Genomic DNA, 23,654 nt, shown 5'->3' with positions numbered 1-23,654 from the left:
ATTGTCCAGAGAACCTGGAAGGAACATCACTCTGAGACAAGGTGTCTACTTACCAGTTTCTTTCCCTTGTGAGGACTACACTAAGTCTAGTGATTGTGATACCTAGTTCAACAAGCATCTACTGTGTTCCAGGCACTGTGCTACATCCTGGCATATGAAGACAAAGACAAAATAGTCCTTGTCCTTAGGGAATTTACATTCTTATGCTGTGGAGGGGCAGAAGTATAGGTCATATCTCTTTACTTATGATATATGTTTGATTTTCTATTTAGCAAATTATCTGTCTCATACTTACAGTAACTGTTGTCAGTGTGACTAGGGGAAAAGGCGAAAGCAAAAAGGGAGGCTGTTATCCCAAACTTAACCTTGAAAAGAGGAATCTTGACCAGTTATACCTCTGCAACTTTCTGAATTCCAGCTAAATAATGGATGACTGAAAAGGAACCTTGAGAGGTCATCTGTTCCTTCTCTAGAGCCTGTAGGCTGGTGAATAGCTAAACCTTCAGAAATGAGGGACATAGACATGACATGGTTAGGATTAGAATTTAGCAGAACTGGCTACTCCCTCTTTATGGCTCCCACCCTCCTGTGGGTGTAGTCACACTTTCTCAACTCCTTAGGAGCAATTCTCTAGTCATTACATTGGTCTCCACCCTCAGAAGGGAGGGGTTTTTGTGCTCTACATCACTCCATTCTATTAACACAGAATAGAGATAATTGAGAGTATTACATTAGGCATTTGTTGGAGCCCTCTGCCTTGCTTTTGGCCTTATCATCGTAGAGGGATATGAAAATCAGGGGAAGAGTTGTCTATTTTTTATCCAAAAGTATGACCAGAATTTGGTGATCACTCTGTATTTAGGATACAGAAGACAGGTGGTTAGAGATTTTAGGTTTTTAAATGATTAAAAGTAATATTTTTAACCACAAAGAAAGATTGTAGATTGTATTTAATGGTCTTAAAATCTGTGGAAGATTATCCAATACAATAGTTGTCATTTCCAAGGGAAATTAGTTGTTGACTTATGTATGAGAAATCTGAACAATGGCATAGAATATGTAATGGGTATAAAGAATGTCGTCTCAATGAGAGTCCAACCCACTAAATAAAGCCTAACCATTATTTCTCCTGGGCCTTTCTCTAATAATGGCATTTCTATCACTTTTAAAAGGTTTATTATATACAGAACTGGCTTTGACTGGAAGTAAGAGGAAGTGATGAATGGGATGCCTTTCCTGTTTTAACAATAGCTCACATTTTTATAGGACTTTATGGTTTACAAAATGCTTTTTTCAAACTGTCCTCTATTTGAAGTAATGAATGTGATACCTTTCCTATTTTAATATTAATATTTTTACAGTGTTTTGTGGTTTACAATGCGCGTTTCTCAAACAGACCAGTTTTGGAAGGTAATGTGTTAACACCATTTTACAGATAATAAGACTGAGGCTAAAATAGATTGAGTGATTTAGTCATGGTCACTGAAATATCAGAACTCAGATATGGACTAACCTAAGGACTCCAAAAGCCCTTCAATCTCAGAATTGGGAGTGAGCTACGGAAGTCTTTTAAGTCATATAAACCTGAGTAGCCATCATTTTTAAAGGTCAAAGGTCAGAATTTCTACTCTCCCATTTACAAAAGGAAGTATTTATTTATTTGTTAATGTATCCTATCTTGAAGAAGTATATCATTTTATTGAAGTTAAGTATTTTTGTTAATATAAAGACTGGGTTTGGGGGTGGAGGGTGGAGAGTGGATGCAATCAATCACTTCCAGTCCAATTGAAGTAATTAATAGGATGCTGTAACCTTGAGAATACATCTACAGAATTAATGGAAATTTCTAAAATAGCCACAGCATTTGACCTCTTTCACACCAAATATTAAGGGTATTTTACTTATTATATTGGAAGATGTTTTAAAATGGGATCAGATTTTCATTTTTTTAATGGAAGAGATAAGGACTTGGCCTATGATTTCATTGGTGTAGGGAACTACAAAATGTGAGAACTTCTATGAATGCAGGTCAGCACCTTCTGTACAAATTAGAGTCTAAGAGTTGCCTAGAACACTACTACGAGATTAAGAGTATCATCCAGGATTACACAACCACTCTTTCAAAGGTAGATTTGAACCTAGATCTTCCTGGTTTTGAGGCCAGCACTCTATCCACAACAACATGCTGTCTCTTTTATAATGAGAATTAAGGGAAAATAGTATTTATTTTATAGAAATTAGCTTTGCAATTTATCTTTGTTTCAATGTCTTCAATCAACAAGCAAGGGGGTCCATGTAGTAAAACTAGAGACCTTGGGCAAGAATGGAATAATACTCGGCTAGTAGTTGTATGAAGTCCTTCCATCTTGAGGTCAAACTTGGAGTTGGCCAGTTGCTTCCACTCCTTTGCTCATACAGAAAAGTTAGCAATTAGGACCTTACAATGAGTCTTCACATTTGTGTCTAACTAAGGCTGCTAATAGTTATGACCTACTGTCATCCCTTTCCTTTGGGGCTAAAGGAAATGAAAATGGACTATGATTATAGCAAGAAGGTCTTAAAATAGATACCAGAAAACAACAATAACTTTCTGATTGAGTCCTGGAAAGCAGTGGCATGACATACCCTAGACCAGGGTTTCTTGGGATCCAAGGAAGGTGGATCTGTTATTTTTTTTAAATGATAACTTTTTCAATAAAATTGGTTTTATACTTTGTCCTCCTATATTATTTTATGTATTTAAAAATATTATTAGTCTGAGAAGGGCTACATCCATAGGCTTTACCAGATTCACACACACACACGCAGAGGTTAAGAATCCCTGGACTAGGCAGTAACATTCTGTAAGCAATGAAGACCATATATAAATAATATATACATATTCAGAACATATGTGATATATTGTGTTATATATAATATTCATTATGTCTGTTATATATAATTACATATAATATATATTAAAAATATATACTCAGAATTTTGTAATATGACCCATCAGGAAGAAGCAAGTATCTTCTATGATTAGAATATTTGTACTGTTTCTAGCAGAGACAAAAGACAAGACTTGAGGGAAAGGGAAAGGTTGGGGAGAAAAAAGTCAGCTGACCTTCATACCTGTCTCATTACAGCCCTGTAACATCAAGATACGTTGCTGAGGGAAGATGCCACTCAAGAGTAGGCTGGTTCAGCAACCACAACTGGGAGGGGTAGATGTGTATTCACAAAATAAAATAATATCATATATTATAATGTAATATAAAAAACATATAATATAATATAGATGTGTATTCACAGATAAAATAAATCTAATTGGCATTATTAACACTTCCATAAGTCCAGACAACCAACTAAACAATAAACCTTGAAGAAGGCTTGATTTATAGCCTTCTGAGGTATGAATGCTTATATTGAAAACAGCTCAGCCAGTTTAAGCTGGCTCCTGCACACCAATGATATAATTAATCATGGCGGTATTAGGAGTGATAAGGGTTATGAAAATCTCTAGTGCTGTAGTTGCCTCTGTAAGGGTCTAAATGTTGGGTGTGATCATTTTTTGTTTTTCTGTTTTTAAGAATCTTTTGATTCATTTTCTCTCTCTGCTCATCTTAATGTTTAGTAGCTTTTTTCTGGTTGGAGGTACATGAACATTCTGATTGGACATTTTCCCCTTGGCCAGCATGTCTGTGCCCCTGATTTCACCCCCTGCCCTGCTGTCATAGTATCAGAATACTGTTGTTCCTATGGCAACAGCCTGACATAGCAGGCCAGCAAAGAATCTGGAGCTGTTGCTGAAAATAAGAGAGCATTTATTTCCACTACCTTTAGTCATTTGACAAACCCCACCCATTTCTCTTTGGTGGGTTGTTCCCCATTGGTACAATTTTTTCCTAGCCCTCCCCCCCTCCCCCATTGTGAGGATATCACTATTTCATCAGCATGTTTAGAGAGCTTTTGTTGTGGTGAGGTGATGAGGCATTTTGTTTGGGGAGATGGGCTACACATTTGCCAGCAGAGGCCCCCCACAAAGCTCTAGAGGCTCCATACCTCAGTAGCCTCTTTTTAATGCCTACCAGGTTTTTAAGGCTTATGGGATAAAAAGCAGACCCAAGATACAAGAGAAGAGTGGTGACAAAATTTCCACTTACTCATAAGGTGAACATGGCTATAACTGAGTAGGGGACACTGAGCTAAAATTATTTAGGGAGACTGGTCAGCAGAAAATAAATCAACCCTAGATTTGGAAGAAAAGGAGGTGATGAAAATCATCTTCAAAAACATTTTTATTGTTGTCATAGTAATATCTATTTAGACAGCTCATTTGCACCAATCAATTGAATTGATTATCTCAGTGTAGCAAGGATTTATTGGGTGTTTATTCTACAAAATGGTGGGGTGGTTATAAAAAAAAATGTGACATAGTTGGTTTTTGCCCTGAAAGTGCTTATAACATTAAAGAAACAAGATTCCCATATATGAAACAATTAGAAAACAAGATAGATTTTTAAAGTAATATCTTACTTATCTGGAAGTTATTTTTCCAGTAATCTTAAATGTCTAGAATATAGCCAAGAACTCTGAAGTTCTTGTGAGTTCAAGTAAGCAAATAAGGCTCTTGAACAATCAAAACATGTCACAAAGTCTGTATTAAAGCTCATTGCATTTTATTCTAAAGAAAACTATCTCAGAGCCCATTTGCTCTTGCTTTAGATATAGTTTTAACTAGCCTACTTAACTAGTTTCTAAATTTACATCAAATTTAAAGCCAAAAAATTATAAGGGATGGGGAATATGTTAGAGGCAGTCAGACTGACAAGCAGCAAGTGCTTGCTAACAGCCTATAAAGTACAGAAGAGCCAGAAAAGCTATGAAATACACACACACACACACACACACACACACACACACACACACACCCACGCCTTAGATCTAGGTGGGAAGTCACTTAGTTTAGGAGCAAACAGTCCCAGCTACTGCAATAGCCTCTGGGAACATCATTTTATTACAGTACAGTATAATTTTTGTAATTATATTTTCATGATGATGAGTCTGACTCATCAGGAAAAGGTTAAATTATGCTTGGTATCTGCTCTTTTTAAAAGGCTGGAAGTATGTGAACCATTTTAGAAAAATTTCCAGTGAAAATGGTAACTTAAAATTTGGTGGCTTAGAGAAAGGAGACAGAGTACAAGGAGAACTACACTGGATGTGTCTTAGTCAAAAGACCAATATTCAAATCCTGCCTTTGCTAATTACTATCTATGTAGTGGGCTCAGTGATGGCTGAAACCCTCCACTCTAAATCCTACAATTCCAAGGATTTGCTTATTGAATTCTGGAAGGAAGTGGAGCCATTGACTGAAATAAGAAAGTGAGAAATGACAGTTAGCTTAGGTGGGGAGGATGAATTTTATTTTAAATGTGGTCAGTTTGAGATCAGAAAAAGAAAATGGTTCCAGAAAGGTTTGTGGAGTTATTGTTTTCTCTTTGGTAGGGAGAAGTGTTTAAACTCGTTAATAGTAAAGAAACTGAATGCTCAGTCACATATATACACACACACACACACCACCACCACCGCACAAATGACATGCAATGATAAAAGGAGATTTTTTTTAATAAAAAAAAAATTTTTGCTCTCAAGTGCTTTCCTTGGAAAACTGAAAAGCCTCTTCTGAATGTGAAGCAGATGACTGGTAGTCTCTGCATCTTTTACTGTGGTTGCCAGGATCCTAAAAGAAAGAAGCTCTAATTAGGGAAAAATTGTTATTTGTTATATCTTCTACTGAATGAAAGTTATGCCTTAAAATAAGTAAATATAGTCAAGAGGTAGGAAGTATGCCTTGGGAGAAGTTTCTGTAGACACTACTGCCTCTTCCTCCTCCTCCCTTTTCCTCTTCCTCTTCCACTTCTTCTTCGTCTTCTTTCTCTCTCTCTCTCTCCCTCCCCCCCCCCCACATCTCCTACCCACATCGATTCCAGGTAAGATGAGTGGAATGATCTATTGAACTCTGCAAAAGTATTTTTCTTCATATCTTTGAAATTACTTCTCTCTAAAATTTTACTTTTATCAGGGAGTATCCACTCACCCAAGACATGCTGACTGCACTAACTTAGATTGTGATATAGGTGAAATCTTTCTGAGGTCTAGGCTACCAGATAAAGACAGTAATATTAGCATGACCTCTTCCTAGCCAAGTAAATAGAGCTACAGCTTGAGAGAGAAGCTTTGGATACTAAAGATCGATCTTGGGAAAAGGTCAGGCTAACTATTATCTCTAATCTCTAAACATTTTGCATTCAGTTTTGATTAACCTAATATCCTGCCTATCTGAGTTACCATGTTCAGTGTCTGAATTCCATGAAATATACTTAATTCTAAAATATTATGAATATTATTTTATCTGTAAAGATTCAGAAGGTACAACTAGTTTCTTCTCATGCTTTAGAGTCATTGTGAATATGGAGATCCAGAAACCTAGGCTCTAATCCTTGATTCACTAGCCACCTATATGATCCTGGCTCTCACTTAGAACTATAAAGTCATGGAATTTGCAATCTGGAAGCTTCCTGGGAGACCATCCAATGCGGCAAGAATTTATTAAGCACTTACCAGATGTATGGCAGTGTGCTAGCATTTCCAATTACTACTTTAGAAATAGTCACCTTTTATCTCATTTCCTACCTCCTCTGGTTAGCATTGGAAGCCTTTCTTAATCTGGCTGCCTTTATATACTGTTCCAACTAAAGTGGTCTATTGACTGTTTTGTACCCAGCATTCCATCTCCTACCTCTTTGTCTTTTATTCAGGCTGCTACCCCGACATCCATCCCTAAAATCATCTAATTCATAATTTGCAGTCCCTCATGCTTCAAGGTTCAGCTCAAGTGTTTCTTCTTTCTCTAAGTATTCACTGATCTCATTTGGTCTCTTTCCCCAGATCATTTTGTATTTCATTTGTTGTATATATTTTAAATTTACTTATATAGGTATATATTTCCCATAGGATATACACTCTTTTTTTTTTTTGCTTTTTGGAGGGCAATTGGGGTTAAGTGACTTGCCTAAAGTCACATGGCTACTAAGTGTGTCAAGTGTCTGAAGCAGGATTTGAACTCAGGTCCTCCTGACTCCAGGACCAGTGCTCTATTCACTGCACCACCTAGCTGCCCCTGATATACACTCTTAAGAGCAGGGATTGTTTCATTTTTTGTCTTGGAAGTCCCAATGCATAGAGTTTAAATAGGTTGATAAATTTTTTTTTTAATTCTGGCTTGAAGATATGGGATAACACCAGAATAAAGGTGAGGCATTATGAAGAGGAGCAAGGGAAATTTGTCTATTTTCATATTAAAATGAAAAACATTTTTAAAAAATAAGTATTGATTGAGTACCTACTCAATGTACTAGGCATGATGCTTGGCTCTAGGATTAAAAAGACAAAAATGACAATAGTCTCTACCTTCAAGGAGTTTGTAGTTTATATATACTTGTGTACAAATAACATGGACTGGCCCCTGCCCAGAGTGCCTCATCACGACTTTCCCAAAATCAGGCTCCCAAGCTGCCTCCACATGGGGACTTTGGAAAGGCTTCATAAAGATAATGGCAGTTGAGTATCTGGTCTTTGAAGGACACTAGCAGGGCAAGGAGGGAGGACAGCCAGTGCAAAGATGAGATGTTGTGTATGTAGAAAAGCAAGGAAGCTCAGTTTGTCTGGTCCACAATATGCACAAAGAAAATTGATGTTCCATGAGACTGGAACATAAATTAGGGTCAGATTGTGAAGGGCTTTCAGTGCCAGAGAGAGGAGTTAATAATATTGGATCCCAAAGAGATCTGAGGAGCCAGTGGCATTTACTGAGGAGGAGAGTGATGTGGCCAAACCTGTACTTTCAGGAAATTAGTTTGGCAGCTATGTAAAGATTGGTTTGGAAAAGGGGGAGGTTTAATTCACTGTTTCAAGGATCTGTAATTTTTTGCTGTTGGGATTCCCTCCATTGACAGAGTGTAACCTTTTTTGTGTCACAGATCCCTTTGGCAGTCTAATAATAGGGACCTCTTCCCAAAAAGTTTTTAACTGCATAAATAAAATGCAGAAGATTACATAAAATAGAACAATTATATTGGAATACAATTATACATGTGTGTGTGTGCATGTGCGTGTGTGTACGCTGGGGCATTTTTTGTTTTGTTTTCTTTTTTTTTAAGATCACCAACCACAGGTTAAAAACCCTGGCTCTGCAGTGTCTATGGCTTACAAGTTCATAGCCCTACAACTATCCTAGAGCATGAGCCTCTCTGATTTAGGTGATAAATAAATGATAGATATGCTTGAAGCACTTCCGGGTTGGCAAAACTAGTTGGCATGACAGTGAGTTGGAAGGGGAAACCACCCAGAGCAATCAGAGCTTTTGTTTTTGGTTCAGGTGCTTGTGTCTTGAAAGCCAAAGGAAGGTGCCAAGTGAGATAAAAGTATATCAGGGCTCCCGACCTTGAAGCTTTTTTAGAGGGGTAGCAATTGGCCAGGAAAAGAGGCAGAATCCATTACTAAACCTTCCTTCAGACCCAGTAGCAAGTGACTCAGACAATGGCAGTGAGCCCCACCAATAATACCTTGAAAATGTACCACTGATCACCATGGTGATCCACAAAGACAGCATCCACCATTCCCATCACAGTTTCCTGCTTGGGCTTTTTCTGGACTGGATACCTTCTTCAGGCATCACTTTAAAGGTTGAAGTATCATATTCATATAGTATATGTGAATACTGTTTTTAAAGAAGAGGTACAACCCATTTCAGTTCCCTTTAGGGCCTTACTACTACAAAGCTTTATTAGCATCCAATCTAGGGTTGCAACAAGAAATGTTTTTGAGCCACTGCCTTAGTTATTCTACTCAATAACCTGGCATTTGGGAGATATTCCCAGCCTTCTTTGTGGTTACTTTATCTTGACATGGAAAGGGGTAGTGTTCCTTTTTGGTTCATGAGAATATTGCCTCTATTGAAAAAGCTCTGTGTGACTTCACTGCCTACTCATTAGTCTAAATCACCTGGAGCAAAGGGCATGGAAAACTCTGAGTGATGAATGGCCCCACTGTCTAAACTGCTCCCAAGTCTCTAGATGTCATCTAGAGGCCAAACTAGGTTATGATCTCTCCTTTCAGTGTTTTGAGTGTAGCTACTATATGGAAGGGAGGTCTGTGGTTTCCTTGCAAGATTATAAAGGCAGTAGGCAAAACTTTTCAGCTTAAAGGCATGAACTGGGAAGGGAGAGAAGGGGGAGGAAAACCTCCTGGAAAGCTATGAAAATGTTGTCTTTGGGCCAGATGCTGTTGTCTTGAAAGCCAATGGAAGAAATTGAGTACAATAAAGGTGCTTTAGAGCTACCAACCTTGAATGCCAGTAGAGAGAGAGAGAGACCTGAGTTCCTCCTGGAGAAGGGCGGTGTGAATAAAACACCTAAGTCAGAAACTGCTTTCTCTTTTCTGGGAAGCTGCCTGACCTCAGAGCAGCATACCTTACTGGCTCATAGAAATGTCTCCTCTTCTCTATCCACCCCTTCTACCCTAAATCCAGGAAAGGTAGGCTATTAGTGGCTAGGCTATAATTTAGTCTCAGTCAGAGTTTTCAGAATGTGAAAAATCTACCACACCAGACCAAATCCCTTTATTCATTTCTGGCTCCTTAATATCTGTGGTCATAGGGTACAGTAGAGGCATAGATGACAAAAAACCACAGATTACCCCATTACCGAAGACTCAGCCAGCAGACTCAACTCCTTATGACACAGCTACTAATATGTACCCTAATAGATGAATTTAAATTCATCCTCTCACAGTTCCTACTAATTAAAAAAAAAATCACACCCATCCCAGATAGAGAGTATAGGTAAAAAAAAAAAAAAACAAAGGTGATTTCATCCTCAAACATGAAAATGTCACAAATTTTTAATTGAGCCTTGAACACTGGTTTGAAGTTGGAAGGGCCTGGGTTTAAGTCTAACCTCTAACTTTTCTTAGCTGTACATGTAGGGAAATTACTTAACTTTTCTGAACCTCAGTTTTCTTCTTTGTAAAATGGGGATAGTAATGCTTATAAAAATGCTTTGTAAATGTGGGGCTCTTATGCTGGGGAGTATCCATACCATCCTGGGACTGACTTTATGACCAGACAATTAAATTAATGAAACCCTTGCATCAGCCACATGTGTAGGATCTGGCCACCAAAAAGTATAGCCAACTCTTAATGATTCAAGGGATGATGATCTGGCAGATCCTTTTTCCTCAAATATTTTCCTGTTCTTTTATATTCCTGCCTTTGACCCCTACAGACAGAAGATTGACTGATTACATCAGTGATTACTCTGGAGTCTTGGAGTTTCAATGAAGTTGTCTATAATTGTCCAAAGGATTGCTAATGACCTTTTCCCAGACTCTCTCTGTGTGAACTTGAAGTTTTTACGGATGTTCCATCTGCTTTCATAGAACCTCAGAGTGAGAAGAGACCTTAAAGGGCATCTCATCTTGTCTAAATCTATACCTATATAAAAATACCCTTTACAAACTACCTAGTAAATGGTCATCTAGCATTTGCTTGAGGATACCCAGTGAGGAGGAAACCAGAACTCCTGAAGCAGGCCATTCCACTTTTAGACAGCTATACCTGTTAGAAAGTATCTTCAGTTTCTATAACCCTATACCTTTTTCCGTAAATCAAGCCTAAATTTGCCTATTTACACTTCTTCTAGTTCCTGGTTTTGCCATTTAATGATCCAAGATCAATTTCATAGAACAGCTTCTTTTTTTGTATTTCTCTCTACCCTAAATTAAATGTAATTTAATATTGATATCATGTGTTTGGTCAACTAACTTTGTGCTGGTTTGGTTTTTTTTTCTTGGTCCTCTTACATGTTTTTCATATCAGAGTGTTTGACTCAAATAATAATCGCCTATGTTGTTGTTTGGTCATTTCAGTCATGTACAACTCTCCACAAACCCATTTGGGGTTTTCTTGGTGAAGATACCAGAATAGTCTGCTCTTTCCTTCTTCAGCTCATTTTACAGATGAGGAAACTGAGGGCAAACAGGGTCAAGTGATTTGCCGAGGTTTACATAGCTAGTAAGTATCTGGCTAGATTTGAATTCAGGAAGAGGAATCTTCCTGATTCCAGGTGAAGTACTCTATCCCCTGTGCCATCTTGCCAGCCCTAATAATTGGTCTATGGAGGCTATCTTTTACCTATGCAATAGTGTCTAGCAAAACATAATAATGTTTTATCAGAATGGTCTAAAGACCACTGGCTTTTTAGAGTCCTAATATGAAATTTGTATTCACAGTTCTGTAACTATCTTGCTATGTGACCTTGTTACCTTTGCTGCTTTGAGCCTCAGTTTCTACATCCATCTGCAAAATGAGACTATTATCAACCCTTTTTTTCTCAGATTGGTCATAAGGATAAAATGGAATAATAAAATTATGGTCTCGAATTTAGAGCTCATCTTTAAGCAATTAGGTTGCTTTACTCTATCTGCTGATGTCTGAATTACTCTGCATTTTCCAGACACACCCAGAAATAGTCTCAGGCCTATCTCTAGACATCTAGGGGAAAATGGAAAGTAGTTGGGTTCTTAACCAAACAAAGATAGAAGTGCTTATAAAAGATAAAAGAATTTTTATTACATAAAATGGAAAGGCTTTTGTATGAAGAAATATGAATATGAAAGAAATAAGAATATGAAAGAAGGCAGTTGACTGAGTAAAAAAATCTTTGCATCAAATATTTCTGATAAAAGGTCTGATAGTTAAGAGAAAAAGGCAACTAACAGAAATATTAAGACCAAAGACCATTTCCTAATAGCTAGATGTTGAAAAGATTTGAATAAATAGTTCTCAAAAGAATTGCAAACCAAAGAATGTTTTAAATCACTCAGACATATCCAAACAAATCTGAGGTTATATCTCATCATCAAGCAAATTGACAAATATGACCCCCAAAATAGAAATAAATGATGGAGGGATAGTGAAAAGATTAATGTAATAATAGAGCTGTAAAGTCTGACCATTCTGAAAATCAATTTGGAATTCTGCATAGAGAGTGACTTAAAATGTCTATACCCTTTGTCCCAGAGGTTCCATTGCTAGCCATATATACCCAAAGCATCAGAATTGTCATAATAACGCTTTTGTAATAGGAAAGAATTGAAAACAAAAGTAGATGCTCATGAATTGGGTTAAGTTGCCCTGCATGAATTTAATAAACTATTGCTGTGGTTGTAAGAAACAATGAATATGATGAAGACAGAGTAGCAAGGGAAGATGTGAAATGATACAAAGTGAAATAAAAGCAGAACCAGGAAAACAGTATACATAATGACTGTAACAGTGTAACTGGAAAGAGTAACAAAACAATCGAAACCAAATGCTGTGAAATTATAGCTGCCTAGCCTCCAAGAGGACGTGGGAGATGGTACCTCCCACACACACCCCCACCCATCCCCCACTTCCTCCTTCCTAACTTTGTGGAGGTAGGAAGCTATAGGTGTAGAAACACTACATATAGGATCCAATTTTGACATGATGGTTAGTTTTCCAAATTGTTTCTCACTCTTTTATTCTTTGTTAAAAGGGATGGCCCTCTGGAAATGAGGGGGAGGAATACACTCGGAAATGTAGATGTTGTAATAACAAAAATTATTAATAAAAATATCTTTTTTTAAAAAGAAAGGAGCTGGTATGTGGAGGCTGCCAGGTGGAACAAGGGGCATCATATTTAAAGAAAGCACAGGGACAGAAGCCTGGTGTGGGGTTGAGGTGGGTAGACTTACAGGAAATGCAGACTTTAGTTGTAGACTCAACTCTTATTAAGGGAAGCTAGGTGGCATAATGGTAAAATAGCAGACCTGGAGTAGGAAGTACTGAATTCAAATCCCTTGGGCAAGTCATTTAGCAGCTATCTGCTTCAGTTTCCTCATTTCTAAAATGGGGTTATAACAATAGCACCTACCTACCAGGGTTCTTGTGAGAATAAAATGATATAGTATTTGTAATTCACTTTGCAAACCTTAAAACTCTATATCAGTGCTAAGTATTATGGTTATTGTTGTTATTATTATCCTTATTATTAGCTTTGAAAGGCTAGAAATGGACAGCACAATAGAGACTCAGCAGGAATAGCAGTAGGATTGCCCTCTTTAAAGAGGTTTCATTTTATTCAGTGTGACTTTAATGGAGGCCTGTCTTAAATAGTTCACTATATGCATTTGTTTAGTGATTCATCTATAAAGTGTAAGAGTTGGGCTTGTTGACTTTTAAGGTCCCTTGTAGCTCTAAGACTCTGGGGTCACTGTGACTGCCCCCCCCAAAAGAAATATCACAGTCATATTTTAAATTCCTCTTCGTCTTCTTCTCCCCCCCCCACAACCTTTTAGCTGGGATACAATTTATAAAAATTATTAGTAGTTCTTGTATTCTTGGATGTACCTATGATCTTATGAGTATTCCTTTCACTTGTAAGGATCACCATTTTTCTCATCCTGTTCAGTTCTTATCCATAAATTCTCCACAAATTCTGGTGACTGTTGTCTCCAAATAACAAAAATTATTAATAAAAATTTCTTTTTTTAAAATTTTTGGTCTTTATTAATTTGTTCACTTTTAGTTTACAAGATTCATTTCCACAATTCCTTGAGTTTCAAATTTTCTCTTCTTCTCCCCCCCTTCCCACTCCCCCCCCATGGCAGCATACAATCAAGTATAGTATCTGCAAATACTTTCACATTAGACATTAGTTAGGTTATAAAGAAGGATTGTGTCAGATGGAATGAACAATGGGAAAGAGGAAACAAAACCAAACAAGAAAAAAAAAAGCAGGTAGTTTGCTTCAATCTGGATTCAAACTCAGTTCTTTCTCTGGATGTAGACATCTCTTTCCATCATGAGACTTTTGGGGTTGACTTAGAACCCTGAACTGCTGAGAAGAATCCAGTCTATCAAAGTTGGTCATCACACATACGTTGTGTCTGTGATTGTGTACAAATTTCTCCTGGCCCTACTCTTCTCACTCAGCATCAGTTCTTATAAGCCTCTCCAGGTAACTATGAAGTCCATCTGCTCCTTGTTTCTTATAGCACAATAGTATTACATTACATGCATATACCACAACTTATTCAGCCATTCCCCGATTGATGGGCACCCCCTTAATTTCCAATTCTTTACCACCACAAAAAGAGCTGCTATAAATATTTTTGTACATATGGGTCTTCCTCCCACTTCTATGATCTCTTTGGGATACAACCCTAGAAATGGTATTGCTGGGTCAAGGGGTATGAAATTATTTATAGCCCTTTGGGCATAATTCCAGATTGATCTCCAGAATGGTTGGATCAGTTCACAACTGCCTCAAAGTGGGTAGAAAGCAGACTGCAAAGACAAAGACTCTGGAGTCCTACTATCATCAGAGGAGAAACCAAATTCAGAGGGAGACAGTGTTGACTCCTCACGCACAGCTGAAGCATCAACAGGGAACTGGTCTAAAATTTTCTTTTTAAAAAAGAAAGTAGCTGGTATGTGGAGGCTTCCAGGTAGAACAAGGGGCATCATATTTAAGGGAAGCACAGGGACAGAACACTGGTGGTGGGGTGGGTGGTAAACTTACAGGAAATGCAGACTCTAAATAGTTGTAGACTCAACTCAAACCACTCCCCTTATTTCTTCAGTAAGTTCACCATACAGTTCAAGGTTCTGTCTTCTCTCTACTTCCTGCCCTCATGCTAGAGGACTTCACATATATCCTGATGCTCTATTCAACATCCCAACTTCACACTTCTTCAGCTTAAGTTATTTCTCATGACCTCTTCCTCCACCTCCCCTCAGTAACACAAGAGATGTTAATGAACCAATTCAGTTCCTGAACCCTGAAATCACCTTATTTGTTGTTTTTCTGCTTCTCTGTCAGCCTTGCCTGTTCCATTCTTACTGTGACCAACAATCCCTCAATATTTGTTTTTTTTTCCCAGGTCATTATTCCTGCACTGGCTATGTTCTTCTCCTTTCTCAATTTGACCCCTTGGTGAACCAGTTCGATCCTACACTGTTCTTTTTTCTGGAGTCCCCTCCTTCCTTATCCTTTCAGCTATTTTGCCTTGACTCTTATCCTTATATTACAATTACCTTCCACAGCTGAACAAAGTTGGAAAAACTTGTTAACTGCACTAACTAGACCCACTATAAATTTATGCTACATAGTCTCAACTGGGCCCTCACTGTGTCAAGGCAATTCTTTTCCACCTTCCTACCTGATTCACTGCCCTACTCACTGCAGCAGCTTTTCCATATCTTTTCATCTCTCTTCAAATCTCCCAGAATTTCCCCTTCCCTTACCCTCTCAGTTGAGGACCTTACCTCATATTTCATATTGACATTGTGATCACTCTGCTCTTTGATACTCTTTTCTCTCTAGGTTTTCAGGAAACCACTCCTGGTTTTCCTGCTTATCTGACTGCTCTTTCTCTATCTCCTTTATTGAACCAGATCATACCTTCTAACTGTAGGTGTCCCTCCATATTCTGTCCTGAGCCCCCTTCTCTTCTCTCTCTATACTGCTTGACTTGGTGATCTCATCAGCTCCCATGGATTTAATTGCCATCTCTATGTGGATGATTCTCAAATACACCTATTCTGCCCCAACCTCTCTGCTGACCTCCACTCTTCTATCTCCATATGCCTTTTAAACATCTCAAACGCAACATGTCTAAAACAACTAATTATCTCTTCCCTCCCCACACCTAAATCCTTCCTCCTCCTTACTTCCCTTTTTTAGTGAGGGCAACACCATCCTCTCAGTTCCTCAGGCTCTCAACCTAGGTTTCATCCTCAACTCCCCATTATCTCTCACCTCCCATATCCAAATGTGTTGCCAAGGTCTGTCAATTTCACCTTTGCACTATCTCTCAAATAAGCCCAGTTCTCTCCTCTGGCACCACCCACCCCTCCCCAGAAGATCCTCATTATGTAAGAAGACTTACAATAGTCTGCTGGTGGGACTGCAAAGCACTGATTGTATCATCCCTCTCTACTCAGTAGATTCTAGTGGCATGCTCTTAGCTCCAGAATCAAATACCAGATTCTCTGCTTGACATTCCCTAACCCACTCCTACTTTTTTATTCTTCTTATACCTTACTCCCCACTATGTGCTCTTTGATCCAGTGACAATGGTCTCCTTGCTGTTCTTTGAACAGGATACTCTTATCACTTTGCTTTGGTCATATTCTCTGACTGTCTCCCATACCTAGAATGCTCTCCTTCCTCATCTCTGCCTGCTGGTTTCCTTTAAATTCCAATGAAAATCCCATCTTCTACAGAAAGTTTCTTCTAACATATCTTAGAGCTTTCCTTCTTTTAATGATTTCCTATTTATCCTGTATATCACTCATTTGTATGTATTTGTTGTCTCTTTCATTAGACTGTGAGCTCCTTGCGGCAGAGACTCCATTTTGCCTTTTTTTGTATTTCTTTAGCACAGTAGCACTTAGTATTGTAGCATTTAGCACAGTACGTGAACATAATAGGCACTTAATAAGTGTTTACTGATTAATTATTGATTTTCACTGAAAAAAAATTGAAGTCATTTGCCAAAAGCTCCTCCTTCTCTCCATCTTCATTTCACATCACTTAAATGCCTTCTACCCACTGTCTTATCCTTCATTCCTGACTCACAGGGTAAAGTGGCTCTTTTCCTTGCCAAGGCTAACCTCTCTACAATTTCAAGTGATCCCATTCCATCCTGTCTTCAGCAGATTGCCCTCTCTCCCATCCCCTCTTTCCCTCCCTATTCATTGACTACTTCATTCTCTATTGCCTATAAATATACCCATGTCTTCCCCATCTTCAAAAAACCCCCAACTCATTTAATGCATTCATCCCTTCTGTCATCCTACAACCCATGAGAAGGCAAGCTACAATCGAGGCCCCCATTTCCTTTCTTCTCACTGTTCTCTAAACTCTCTACACTCTAGCTTCTGACTTCATTCAAACAAAACTGCTCTTCTCAAAGTTACCAGTGATCTCTGAATTGCCAAATCTACTGGCCGTTTCTTAATCCTTATCCTTCTTGATCTGTCTGCAGGCTTTGACACTCATCCACCCTCTTCTCCTTGACATTCTCTTCTGTCTAGGTCTTCATGATACTACTCCATCCTGTTTGTCCTCCTACATGTCTGGCCACTCCTCAGTTTTATTTGCTGGATCATCATCCATTTCACGCCCACTAATGATGGGTGTCTCATCTTTAAACTCAGCATGTCCAAAAATGAACTCACTATTTCCCCCCTAAATTCCTCCCCTCTTTCTAATTCCCTACTGTTGAAGGTACCACCTTCCCTTAGTCCCCCAAGCTTGCCACCTAGATGTTATCATCGACTCCTTAGTCTCTCAGCCTCCCATATCCAATCTGTTACCAAGTTGTGTTGATTTTACCCTCATAATATATATTGTATACAACCCTTTCTGCCTCTGACACTGCCACCCCCTTAGTGTAGGCCCTCATTACCTCATCACTGAACTATTGCAATAACCTTTTGATTGGTAAACCTATTCATGTCTCTTTCTACTCAGCATCAAATTAATCTTATTAAAATGCAGTTCTAAGTATGTTATCCCTTCCACCCCTGGTTCCAGTGGCTCTTTATCACCTCCAGGATTAAATATAAAATCCTTTATTTGACATTCAAAGTCCTTAATAACCTGGCCCCCTCCTACCTTTCTAGCCTTCTTATATCTTACCCCCATGTAATCTGAGATCCAGTGACCCTGGAGCTCTTGCTGTTCTTTGCACAAGATAATTTATCTCCTCACTCCAGGCATTTTTATTCTACCCCATGCCTAGAATTCTCTCCCTCTTCATCTCTGCTTCCCTGAAGTCCCATTTAAAAATCCTACCTTCTTTAGGAAATCTATTCTCATTGCACTTAATGCTGGTACCTTCTCTCTGTTAATTATCTCCAATTTATCCTCTATATATCTTGTTTGCACATAGTTATTTGTATGTTGTCTCCCCCATTAGACTTTAAACTTCTTGAGGAGAGACTGTCATTTGTCCTTCTTTGTATCCCTAGTGCTTAGCACAGTACCTGGCACATAGTAGGAGATTAATAAATTCTTGTTGATGAATCCTATCATTGTGCTACAGGGCTTTTGTTATCTTGAGGACAACAGTGGAACACCTGGACTGTCCATCTATTACTCCTGACTGACTCAGGCCTTTTTTTTGGTCATACATGTCCTTGATAATGTCTTTTATGCCACTTCTTATGTGCACATCAATAGTAATGTGCTATATATCTCCCACTGATGCCCACAGTGCATCCTAGCATTGCTCTGTGGGGCACCTTCAATTTTGATCCTTCTACATTTATGACCCTCCAAAATTCAGAATTGTAGAGCATCTCTAGGAGAATATCAGTGTTAAAAAGGTATGCTTTTGCGAAAAACAAGCAGGTTAAAATAATCTCCCAAATTCCATGCAGTCCAATCTCCATAGTAGTACTAATAAATTATCCTTGGGGACAGCTAGGTGGCACAGTGAGTAGAGTACTGGCCCTGGAGTCAGGAGAACCTGAGTTCAAATCTGGCCTCAGACACTTAACACACACACACAAACACACACACACACAAACTATCTGTGTGACTTTGGGCAAATTACTTAACCCCAATTGCCCTATCTTCCCCCCTCCAAAAAGAAAAAAAAGAAAATAAATTATCCTTTATTATTAAAACATGAAACAAAGGTATACTACTATGAAATGAGAAAGATGAATGAACATCAGTGTTGTAAATGATTTATAATAAAGCTCTAAAGCTAAGAAAGCTTAGCATCCTCTAGAGAAAGAAAGGAACCTTATAGGATTCCCAACTTCCTTGAAAGTATAGCTCATGTACCACTTCCTGCATAAAACTTTTACCAGTTCCTCCAGTTGTTAATGCTCTCTTCTTCCTGAAATTATTTTTATATAACTTTCAGCATAGATATTTGTTGTATCTTCCTACTTTCCCTCCCCCTAGAATGTGAGCCCCTTGAGAGCAATGTCTAGCACAGTGCCTTGCACATCGTAGCTATATTTGCTGAATTGCAAATAAGCTGTCTACATTTGACTTCTATTAGTTAATTGAAATATTGAATGCAACATTGTTTTCCCATTGCTAAATTTTGACCTCAGCTATAGAAATTGTGACAATGTTTAATTTATTTTTGTCATAAAGAATCTCCCTATTTTGCCCTGCTAGAAATTTCCCATCTTAACCTTCCCTTCCCAACCCCCTTCCCCAAGAAAAATGGAAATCATCCCCCTCCTTTTTTTGGTGAGGCAATTGGGATTAAGTGACTTGCCCAGGGTCATACAGCTAGTAAGTGTCAAGTGTCTGAGGCCAGATTTGAACTAAGTTCCTCCTGATTCCAGGGGCAGTGCTCTATCCACTGTGACACCTAGTTACCCCAAACCATCCCCCTTTTGGAATTATAGACTTTAAATGTGGAGACTGAAAGTTTCTTGAGAGAAGGGTCCATGTTGTAGCTATCTTTGCTTTCCCTTTTTTGTGACAGGCATTACAACAAAAGTTTAGTGAATTGACTTTGTTAAAGTTGCAGATATAAACCAAGACTCTGGGTTCATGCAAATAGGGTTCAGTCCTGGGAAGCTGATGACCCTATGTTAGTTTTTTTCTCTAGTTTGTTACCTTCACCTGGAATCTAGCTTTTTCCTGAATATAAGTACCTATATGGTGATTCAGTGTCCTAAATTGAATATAACACATAGGACAGTCTCTTATTTCTCCCCTGCCCCACACCCATGAAATGCATAAGACAAAAAGGCCTCAGAGTAGCCCAAAAAGAAATAGAAATGCATAAAACACTAAAATAACCTATTAGATTTCCCTGAGAAAGTAAACATACTTTGGAGGGCTACTGAACAAGCAATCACCTTCCTATCAAACCTGAAATATCTGAATAAATCTCAGCCATAGTAGGGAAATTTGGCAAGGTCCAGATCTCTTGTCCCCTCCATGGTTTGGCACAGTGGGGAAAGGCAAAGAAGTTCTAAATATTATGAAAAACTGACCAGCCTAATTTTAAAGACTATAGAAAGGCCCTTCCTTTCCAACCTGGTCCCAGGCAGGATGGCTCCTGCAAAGAAGGGTGGCGAGAAGGGGCGTTCCACCATCAACAAGGTGGTGACCAGGGAGTACACCATCAACATCCACAAGCGGATCCACGGCATAGGCTTCAAAAAGCGAGCTCCCCGGGCCCTAAAGGAAATCCACAAATTTGTCATGAAAGAGATGGGAACTCCAGATGTGCACATTGACACCAGAGTCAACAAAGCTGTTTGGGCCAAAGGAATAAGGAACATCCTGTACCATATCCGAGTGTGTTTGTCCAGGAAACGCAATAAGGATGAAGATTCATCAAACAAGCTGTATACATTGGTTACGTATGTGCCTGTCACCACTTTCAAAAGCTTACAGACAGTCAATGTGGATGAAAACTAAATTGAACTTTGTTTAAATAAAGTTATAAAATGTCAAAAAAAAAAGACTATAGAAAAAGTTGGCTGATTTGGAAGCAGCCAGAGTCTCTAAAACCCAATGAGAAGATTGCTAATGAGACTTTTCTTTCCATGTCTCTCAGTTGCCTGCACTGGCCTACATCCTATAAGCTCATTGGTTGACTGGGGAACTCCTCAAACTGGCCGGTGATTTTCCTTATCCCCACCTCCACAATTCCCCTACACAGGTCATTCATGAGACACCAAAAAGTTGTTTGTACTGCATTAACTTGCTCTCCCTGTTATTATTTTTGTACTGAAACAGACAGAAAGATACCCACACCTGCTCAGCTCTATTTCTCCTCCTCCTCATACTTATAAATAGGTATACAAGCAGAGGGATATATGTCCTTATCCATTTCCCACAAAGCCATCTTACCCAACATACCTCTCATTTCTGTGTACTTTTGGGTTCAGTTAGCCACCCATACAGACCCAAACATTAACCCAACATACACAGCTTTTTGCTCTGAGGCAACAATAGAATCATAGACCTTGAGAAGCATCAATTATGTCCTTCCCCTTTTTTAAAGATGAGAAAACTAAGGCACAGGGACATAACTAGTAAGTTTTAGAAGTGGGATTTGGATGCAGTGCTTCCTAACTGACTCTAAGTCAAGAGTCCTACCCATGTACGCAATACCAGTGAAGGTTTTTTGTGAATATAACTAACTCTAGTGACTGAATACTTTTAAAAATCAATTTTTGAAACAGTGCTGGTACTTCTTACTTTTCATGTGAGACTGTCAGTCCAACAAATATTTGTTAATCTCCTGAATGCCGAACTCTGTGTTAGGGATACAAAAGTTTAAAGGGAAAAAATGGCAGGGTCCTTACCCTCAAGGACATTATAGATCTTTTATATGGTACTTTAAGTTTTACCTAGCATTTTTCTCACAATAAGCTTCTTAAGTAGGTAATGTGGAAGAGAAGCCAACAAAACAAGGAAGTTAAGAAAAGGACATAGCTACAGATTAGAATTTGATTAATGCATGAGAAGTAAGGATGAAATACAATAAGACAGATTGAAATAGGAGATATCATTTCTGTTTTTATCACTAATAGTGTCATTGGTGATCAGGAAACTTTAAAGAATTCCACAAATAATAGTTAGGTTTCTACATGTGTCAGTCACTGTGCTAGGTGCTACAAATACAAAAATAACTGAAATACTCCCTGCCTTAAAGGAGAGATGAGGGTGGTGAGAGGAAACTACATGAACTCCTAAGGAAACAGAAAGTAATTTGTATAGGAAGTGGACACTAAAAACAAGGAGAGTCTGGAGGACTTGATCCCTGAGTACCTTGAAGAAAGATAAAGATTCCAAGGGGTTTGGATGACATTTTTTAACACTTTCACTGTACTTGATCCAGCAAAGCATAGAGATCATACCATGTCTAGAAGGGTTTTTACTTCAAGGAGACCTTGCATTTTGAGTATTCTAAATTTGGGCTAAATTTTGGTACAGGATGATAAGCAGAACAGTCTGGAAGGCACGGAAAACCAGATCTTTCCATTTTAAAAAGTGTTCAGATTTGTTTCTTGCCCTCCTACATTGTGCTTGGTATTCCAACTCTGTCCCAATATTATAGCTGCCCACCTATACCCTACCATTTTCAAGTTCCTTCAAGGTAAGGGAAGGATACAGAGTCGGGAGCATTTGCTCCAGCATTTCTCTAAGCCACAAGTATTTGACCGCCTTTCCTTCATAAACCAGGTCTATGGTACACATGTCATGAGAAATAAAGAAATAAATCCAAGAAATGGAGCTAAACATGCTTCACTGACCCAGGAATTTGCCTGATTTAAATCTCATTCATTGAAAATCTATGGGTTATATTAAGGTTTGATTGGGGAAAATATGGCTTCATGATAAAGAATTAAAGAATTTTTGTCAAAACCTTGTTAACTTATTAACTTAGTGTCAAACAATGGAAAACAAGTTGTTGCAGCAAACGTAATACATTTCATTTAGAAAATTTTCTGAAGATTCACAAGTTATGAAGTTTATTATATAAGTTGGTCAGTTTAATTATTTTGTTTTTTTCCCAGTTACTTTGCAATGTCGGTGTAAGTCCTGCCTCTCTTTACCACATTATGACCTTGGGCCAGTACTTAGTGCCTCTCTCACAGTGGCTCAGGCAGCTCTCCCAGTGAAGGCTGCTTCCATCACTCATCTGCACTAATGGAGGGAATTCCCTCTAATGGAATCACAGATCTGGACCGAAAAAAAATTACACAAATGAATCCTTAGCTCCCTTGAAATAGCTTCTTGAAACCACAGAGACCCAAAGGTTGGGAATTGCTGGTTACATTAGTTAGAAATGGTGAAAAGCTATATATGTATTTCAAAATGCATATTTTTGTGGGTTTTGTGAATAATTTGCACTGTGCCTTAAACATAGTAGGTACTTAATAAATGTAAATTAGATTATTGACTTTTCCTACCTTAACTCTCTCAGAAGACTTTGCAATAAATAACAGCTCTGCTACTTGCTAAAGGAGATGATCTTAGGTGGGTTACTTCCCTTCAGTTCCTGGATATGTGAAGTGAAGAAATTAGATTTAAGTTTCCTGCTAACTCTAAATTCCTATAGTTTCCCCACCTTCAATTAGAATTTATTTATTCTAATGAAAGGTTGTTCTGACCATTCCTAAGTTTATCTAATCTTATAGCCAGGCATTGACTCAAAGCTCTGACCAGGGTTGGAGTAGAAACACCACATCTGGTAACTTGGTCCTGCTTAACTTAGCTTGCAAACCAAAGTCTAATTAGTAAAAAGGCCACCAGGATCTTCTTTTGAGTGGGTTATTTTCATTCCTATTTTCCAAGGTAGTAGTTGTGGTCTGTATGTTCTAGGTTAGGAATTTTTCTTTCATAGCCACACACTTTGACTAAATGTGGGTTTGAGGAACTTGGGGAGACACCACTCCCATCACCCCCCAAAAAAACATGTACTGGCATTATTACATCTCTTGAATACAAATTACCATTATTCCTTCATATACTTCACACACACACACACACACACACACACACACACACACACACACACAC

General features: G+C 38.4%; 2 protein-coding genes across 3 annotated transcripts in view; both read left to right on the top strand.

Moving 5' to 3' along the window:
- Positions 1 to 23,654, top strand: part of TIMP2 (TIMP metallopeptidase inhibitor 2) — a 321,405-nt gene that overhangs the window by 244,786 nt on the left and 52,965 nt on the right. The window lies entirely within an intron of this gene.
- On the top strand, positions 12,794 to 23,564 carry LOC138152365 (large ribosomal subunit protein eL31-like). Its single transcript, XM_069076049.1, has one exon. It carries the CDS (start codon positions 20,055 to 20,057, stop codon positions 20,538 to 20,540), a length of 486 nt encoding a protein of 161 aa, XP_068932150.1. The 5' UTR covers positions 12,794 to 20,054; the 3' UTR covers positions 20,541 to 23,564.

This window comes from Petaurus breviceps, unplaced genomic scaffold, assembly GCF_028583685.1.
Source record: "Petaurus breviceps papuanus isolate PSGF00001 unplaced genomic scaffold, PetGlider_PUasm1.0 90925, whole genome shotgun sequence".
NCBI classification, from domain to species: Eukaryota; Metazoa; Chordata; class Mammalia; order Diprotodontia; family Petauridae; genus Petaurus; species Petaurus breviceps.
The sequence above is the reverse complement of the archived record's forward strand: the minus strand, read 5'-3'. Positions and strand labels throughout refer to the sequence as shown.

Coding starts and splice junctions, on each gene's coding strand:
- LOC138152365 (XM_069076049.1), top strand. CDS start 20,055: ATGGTTTGGCACAGTGGGGAAAGGCAAAGAAGTTCTAAATATTATGAA.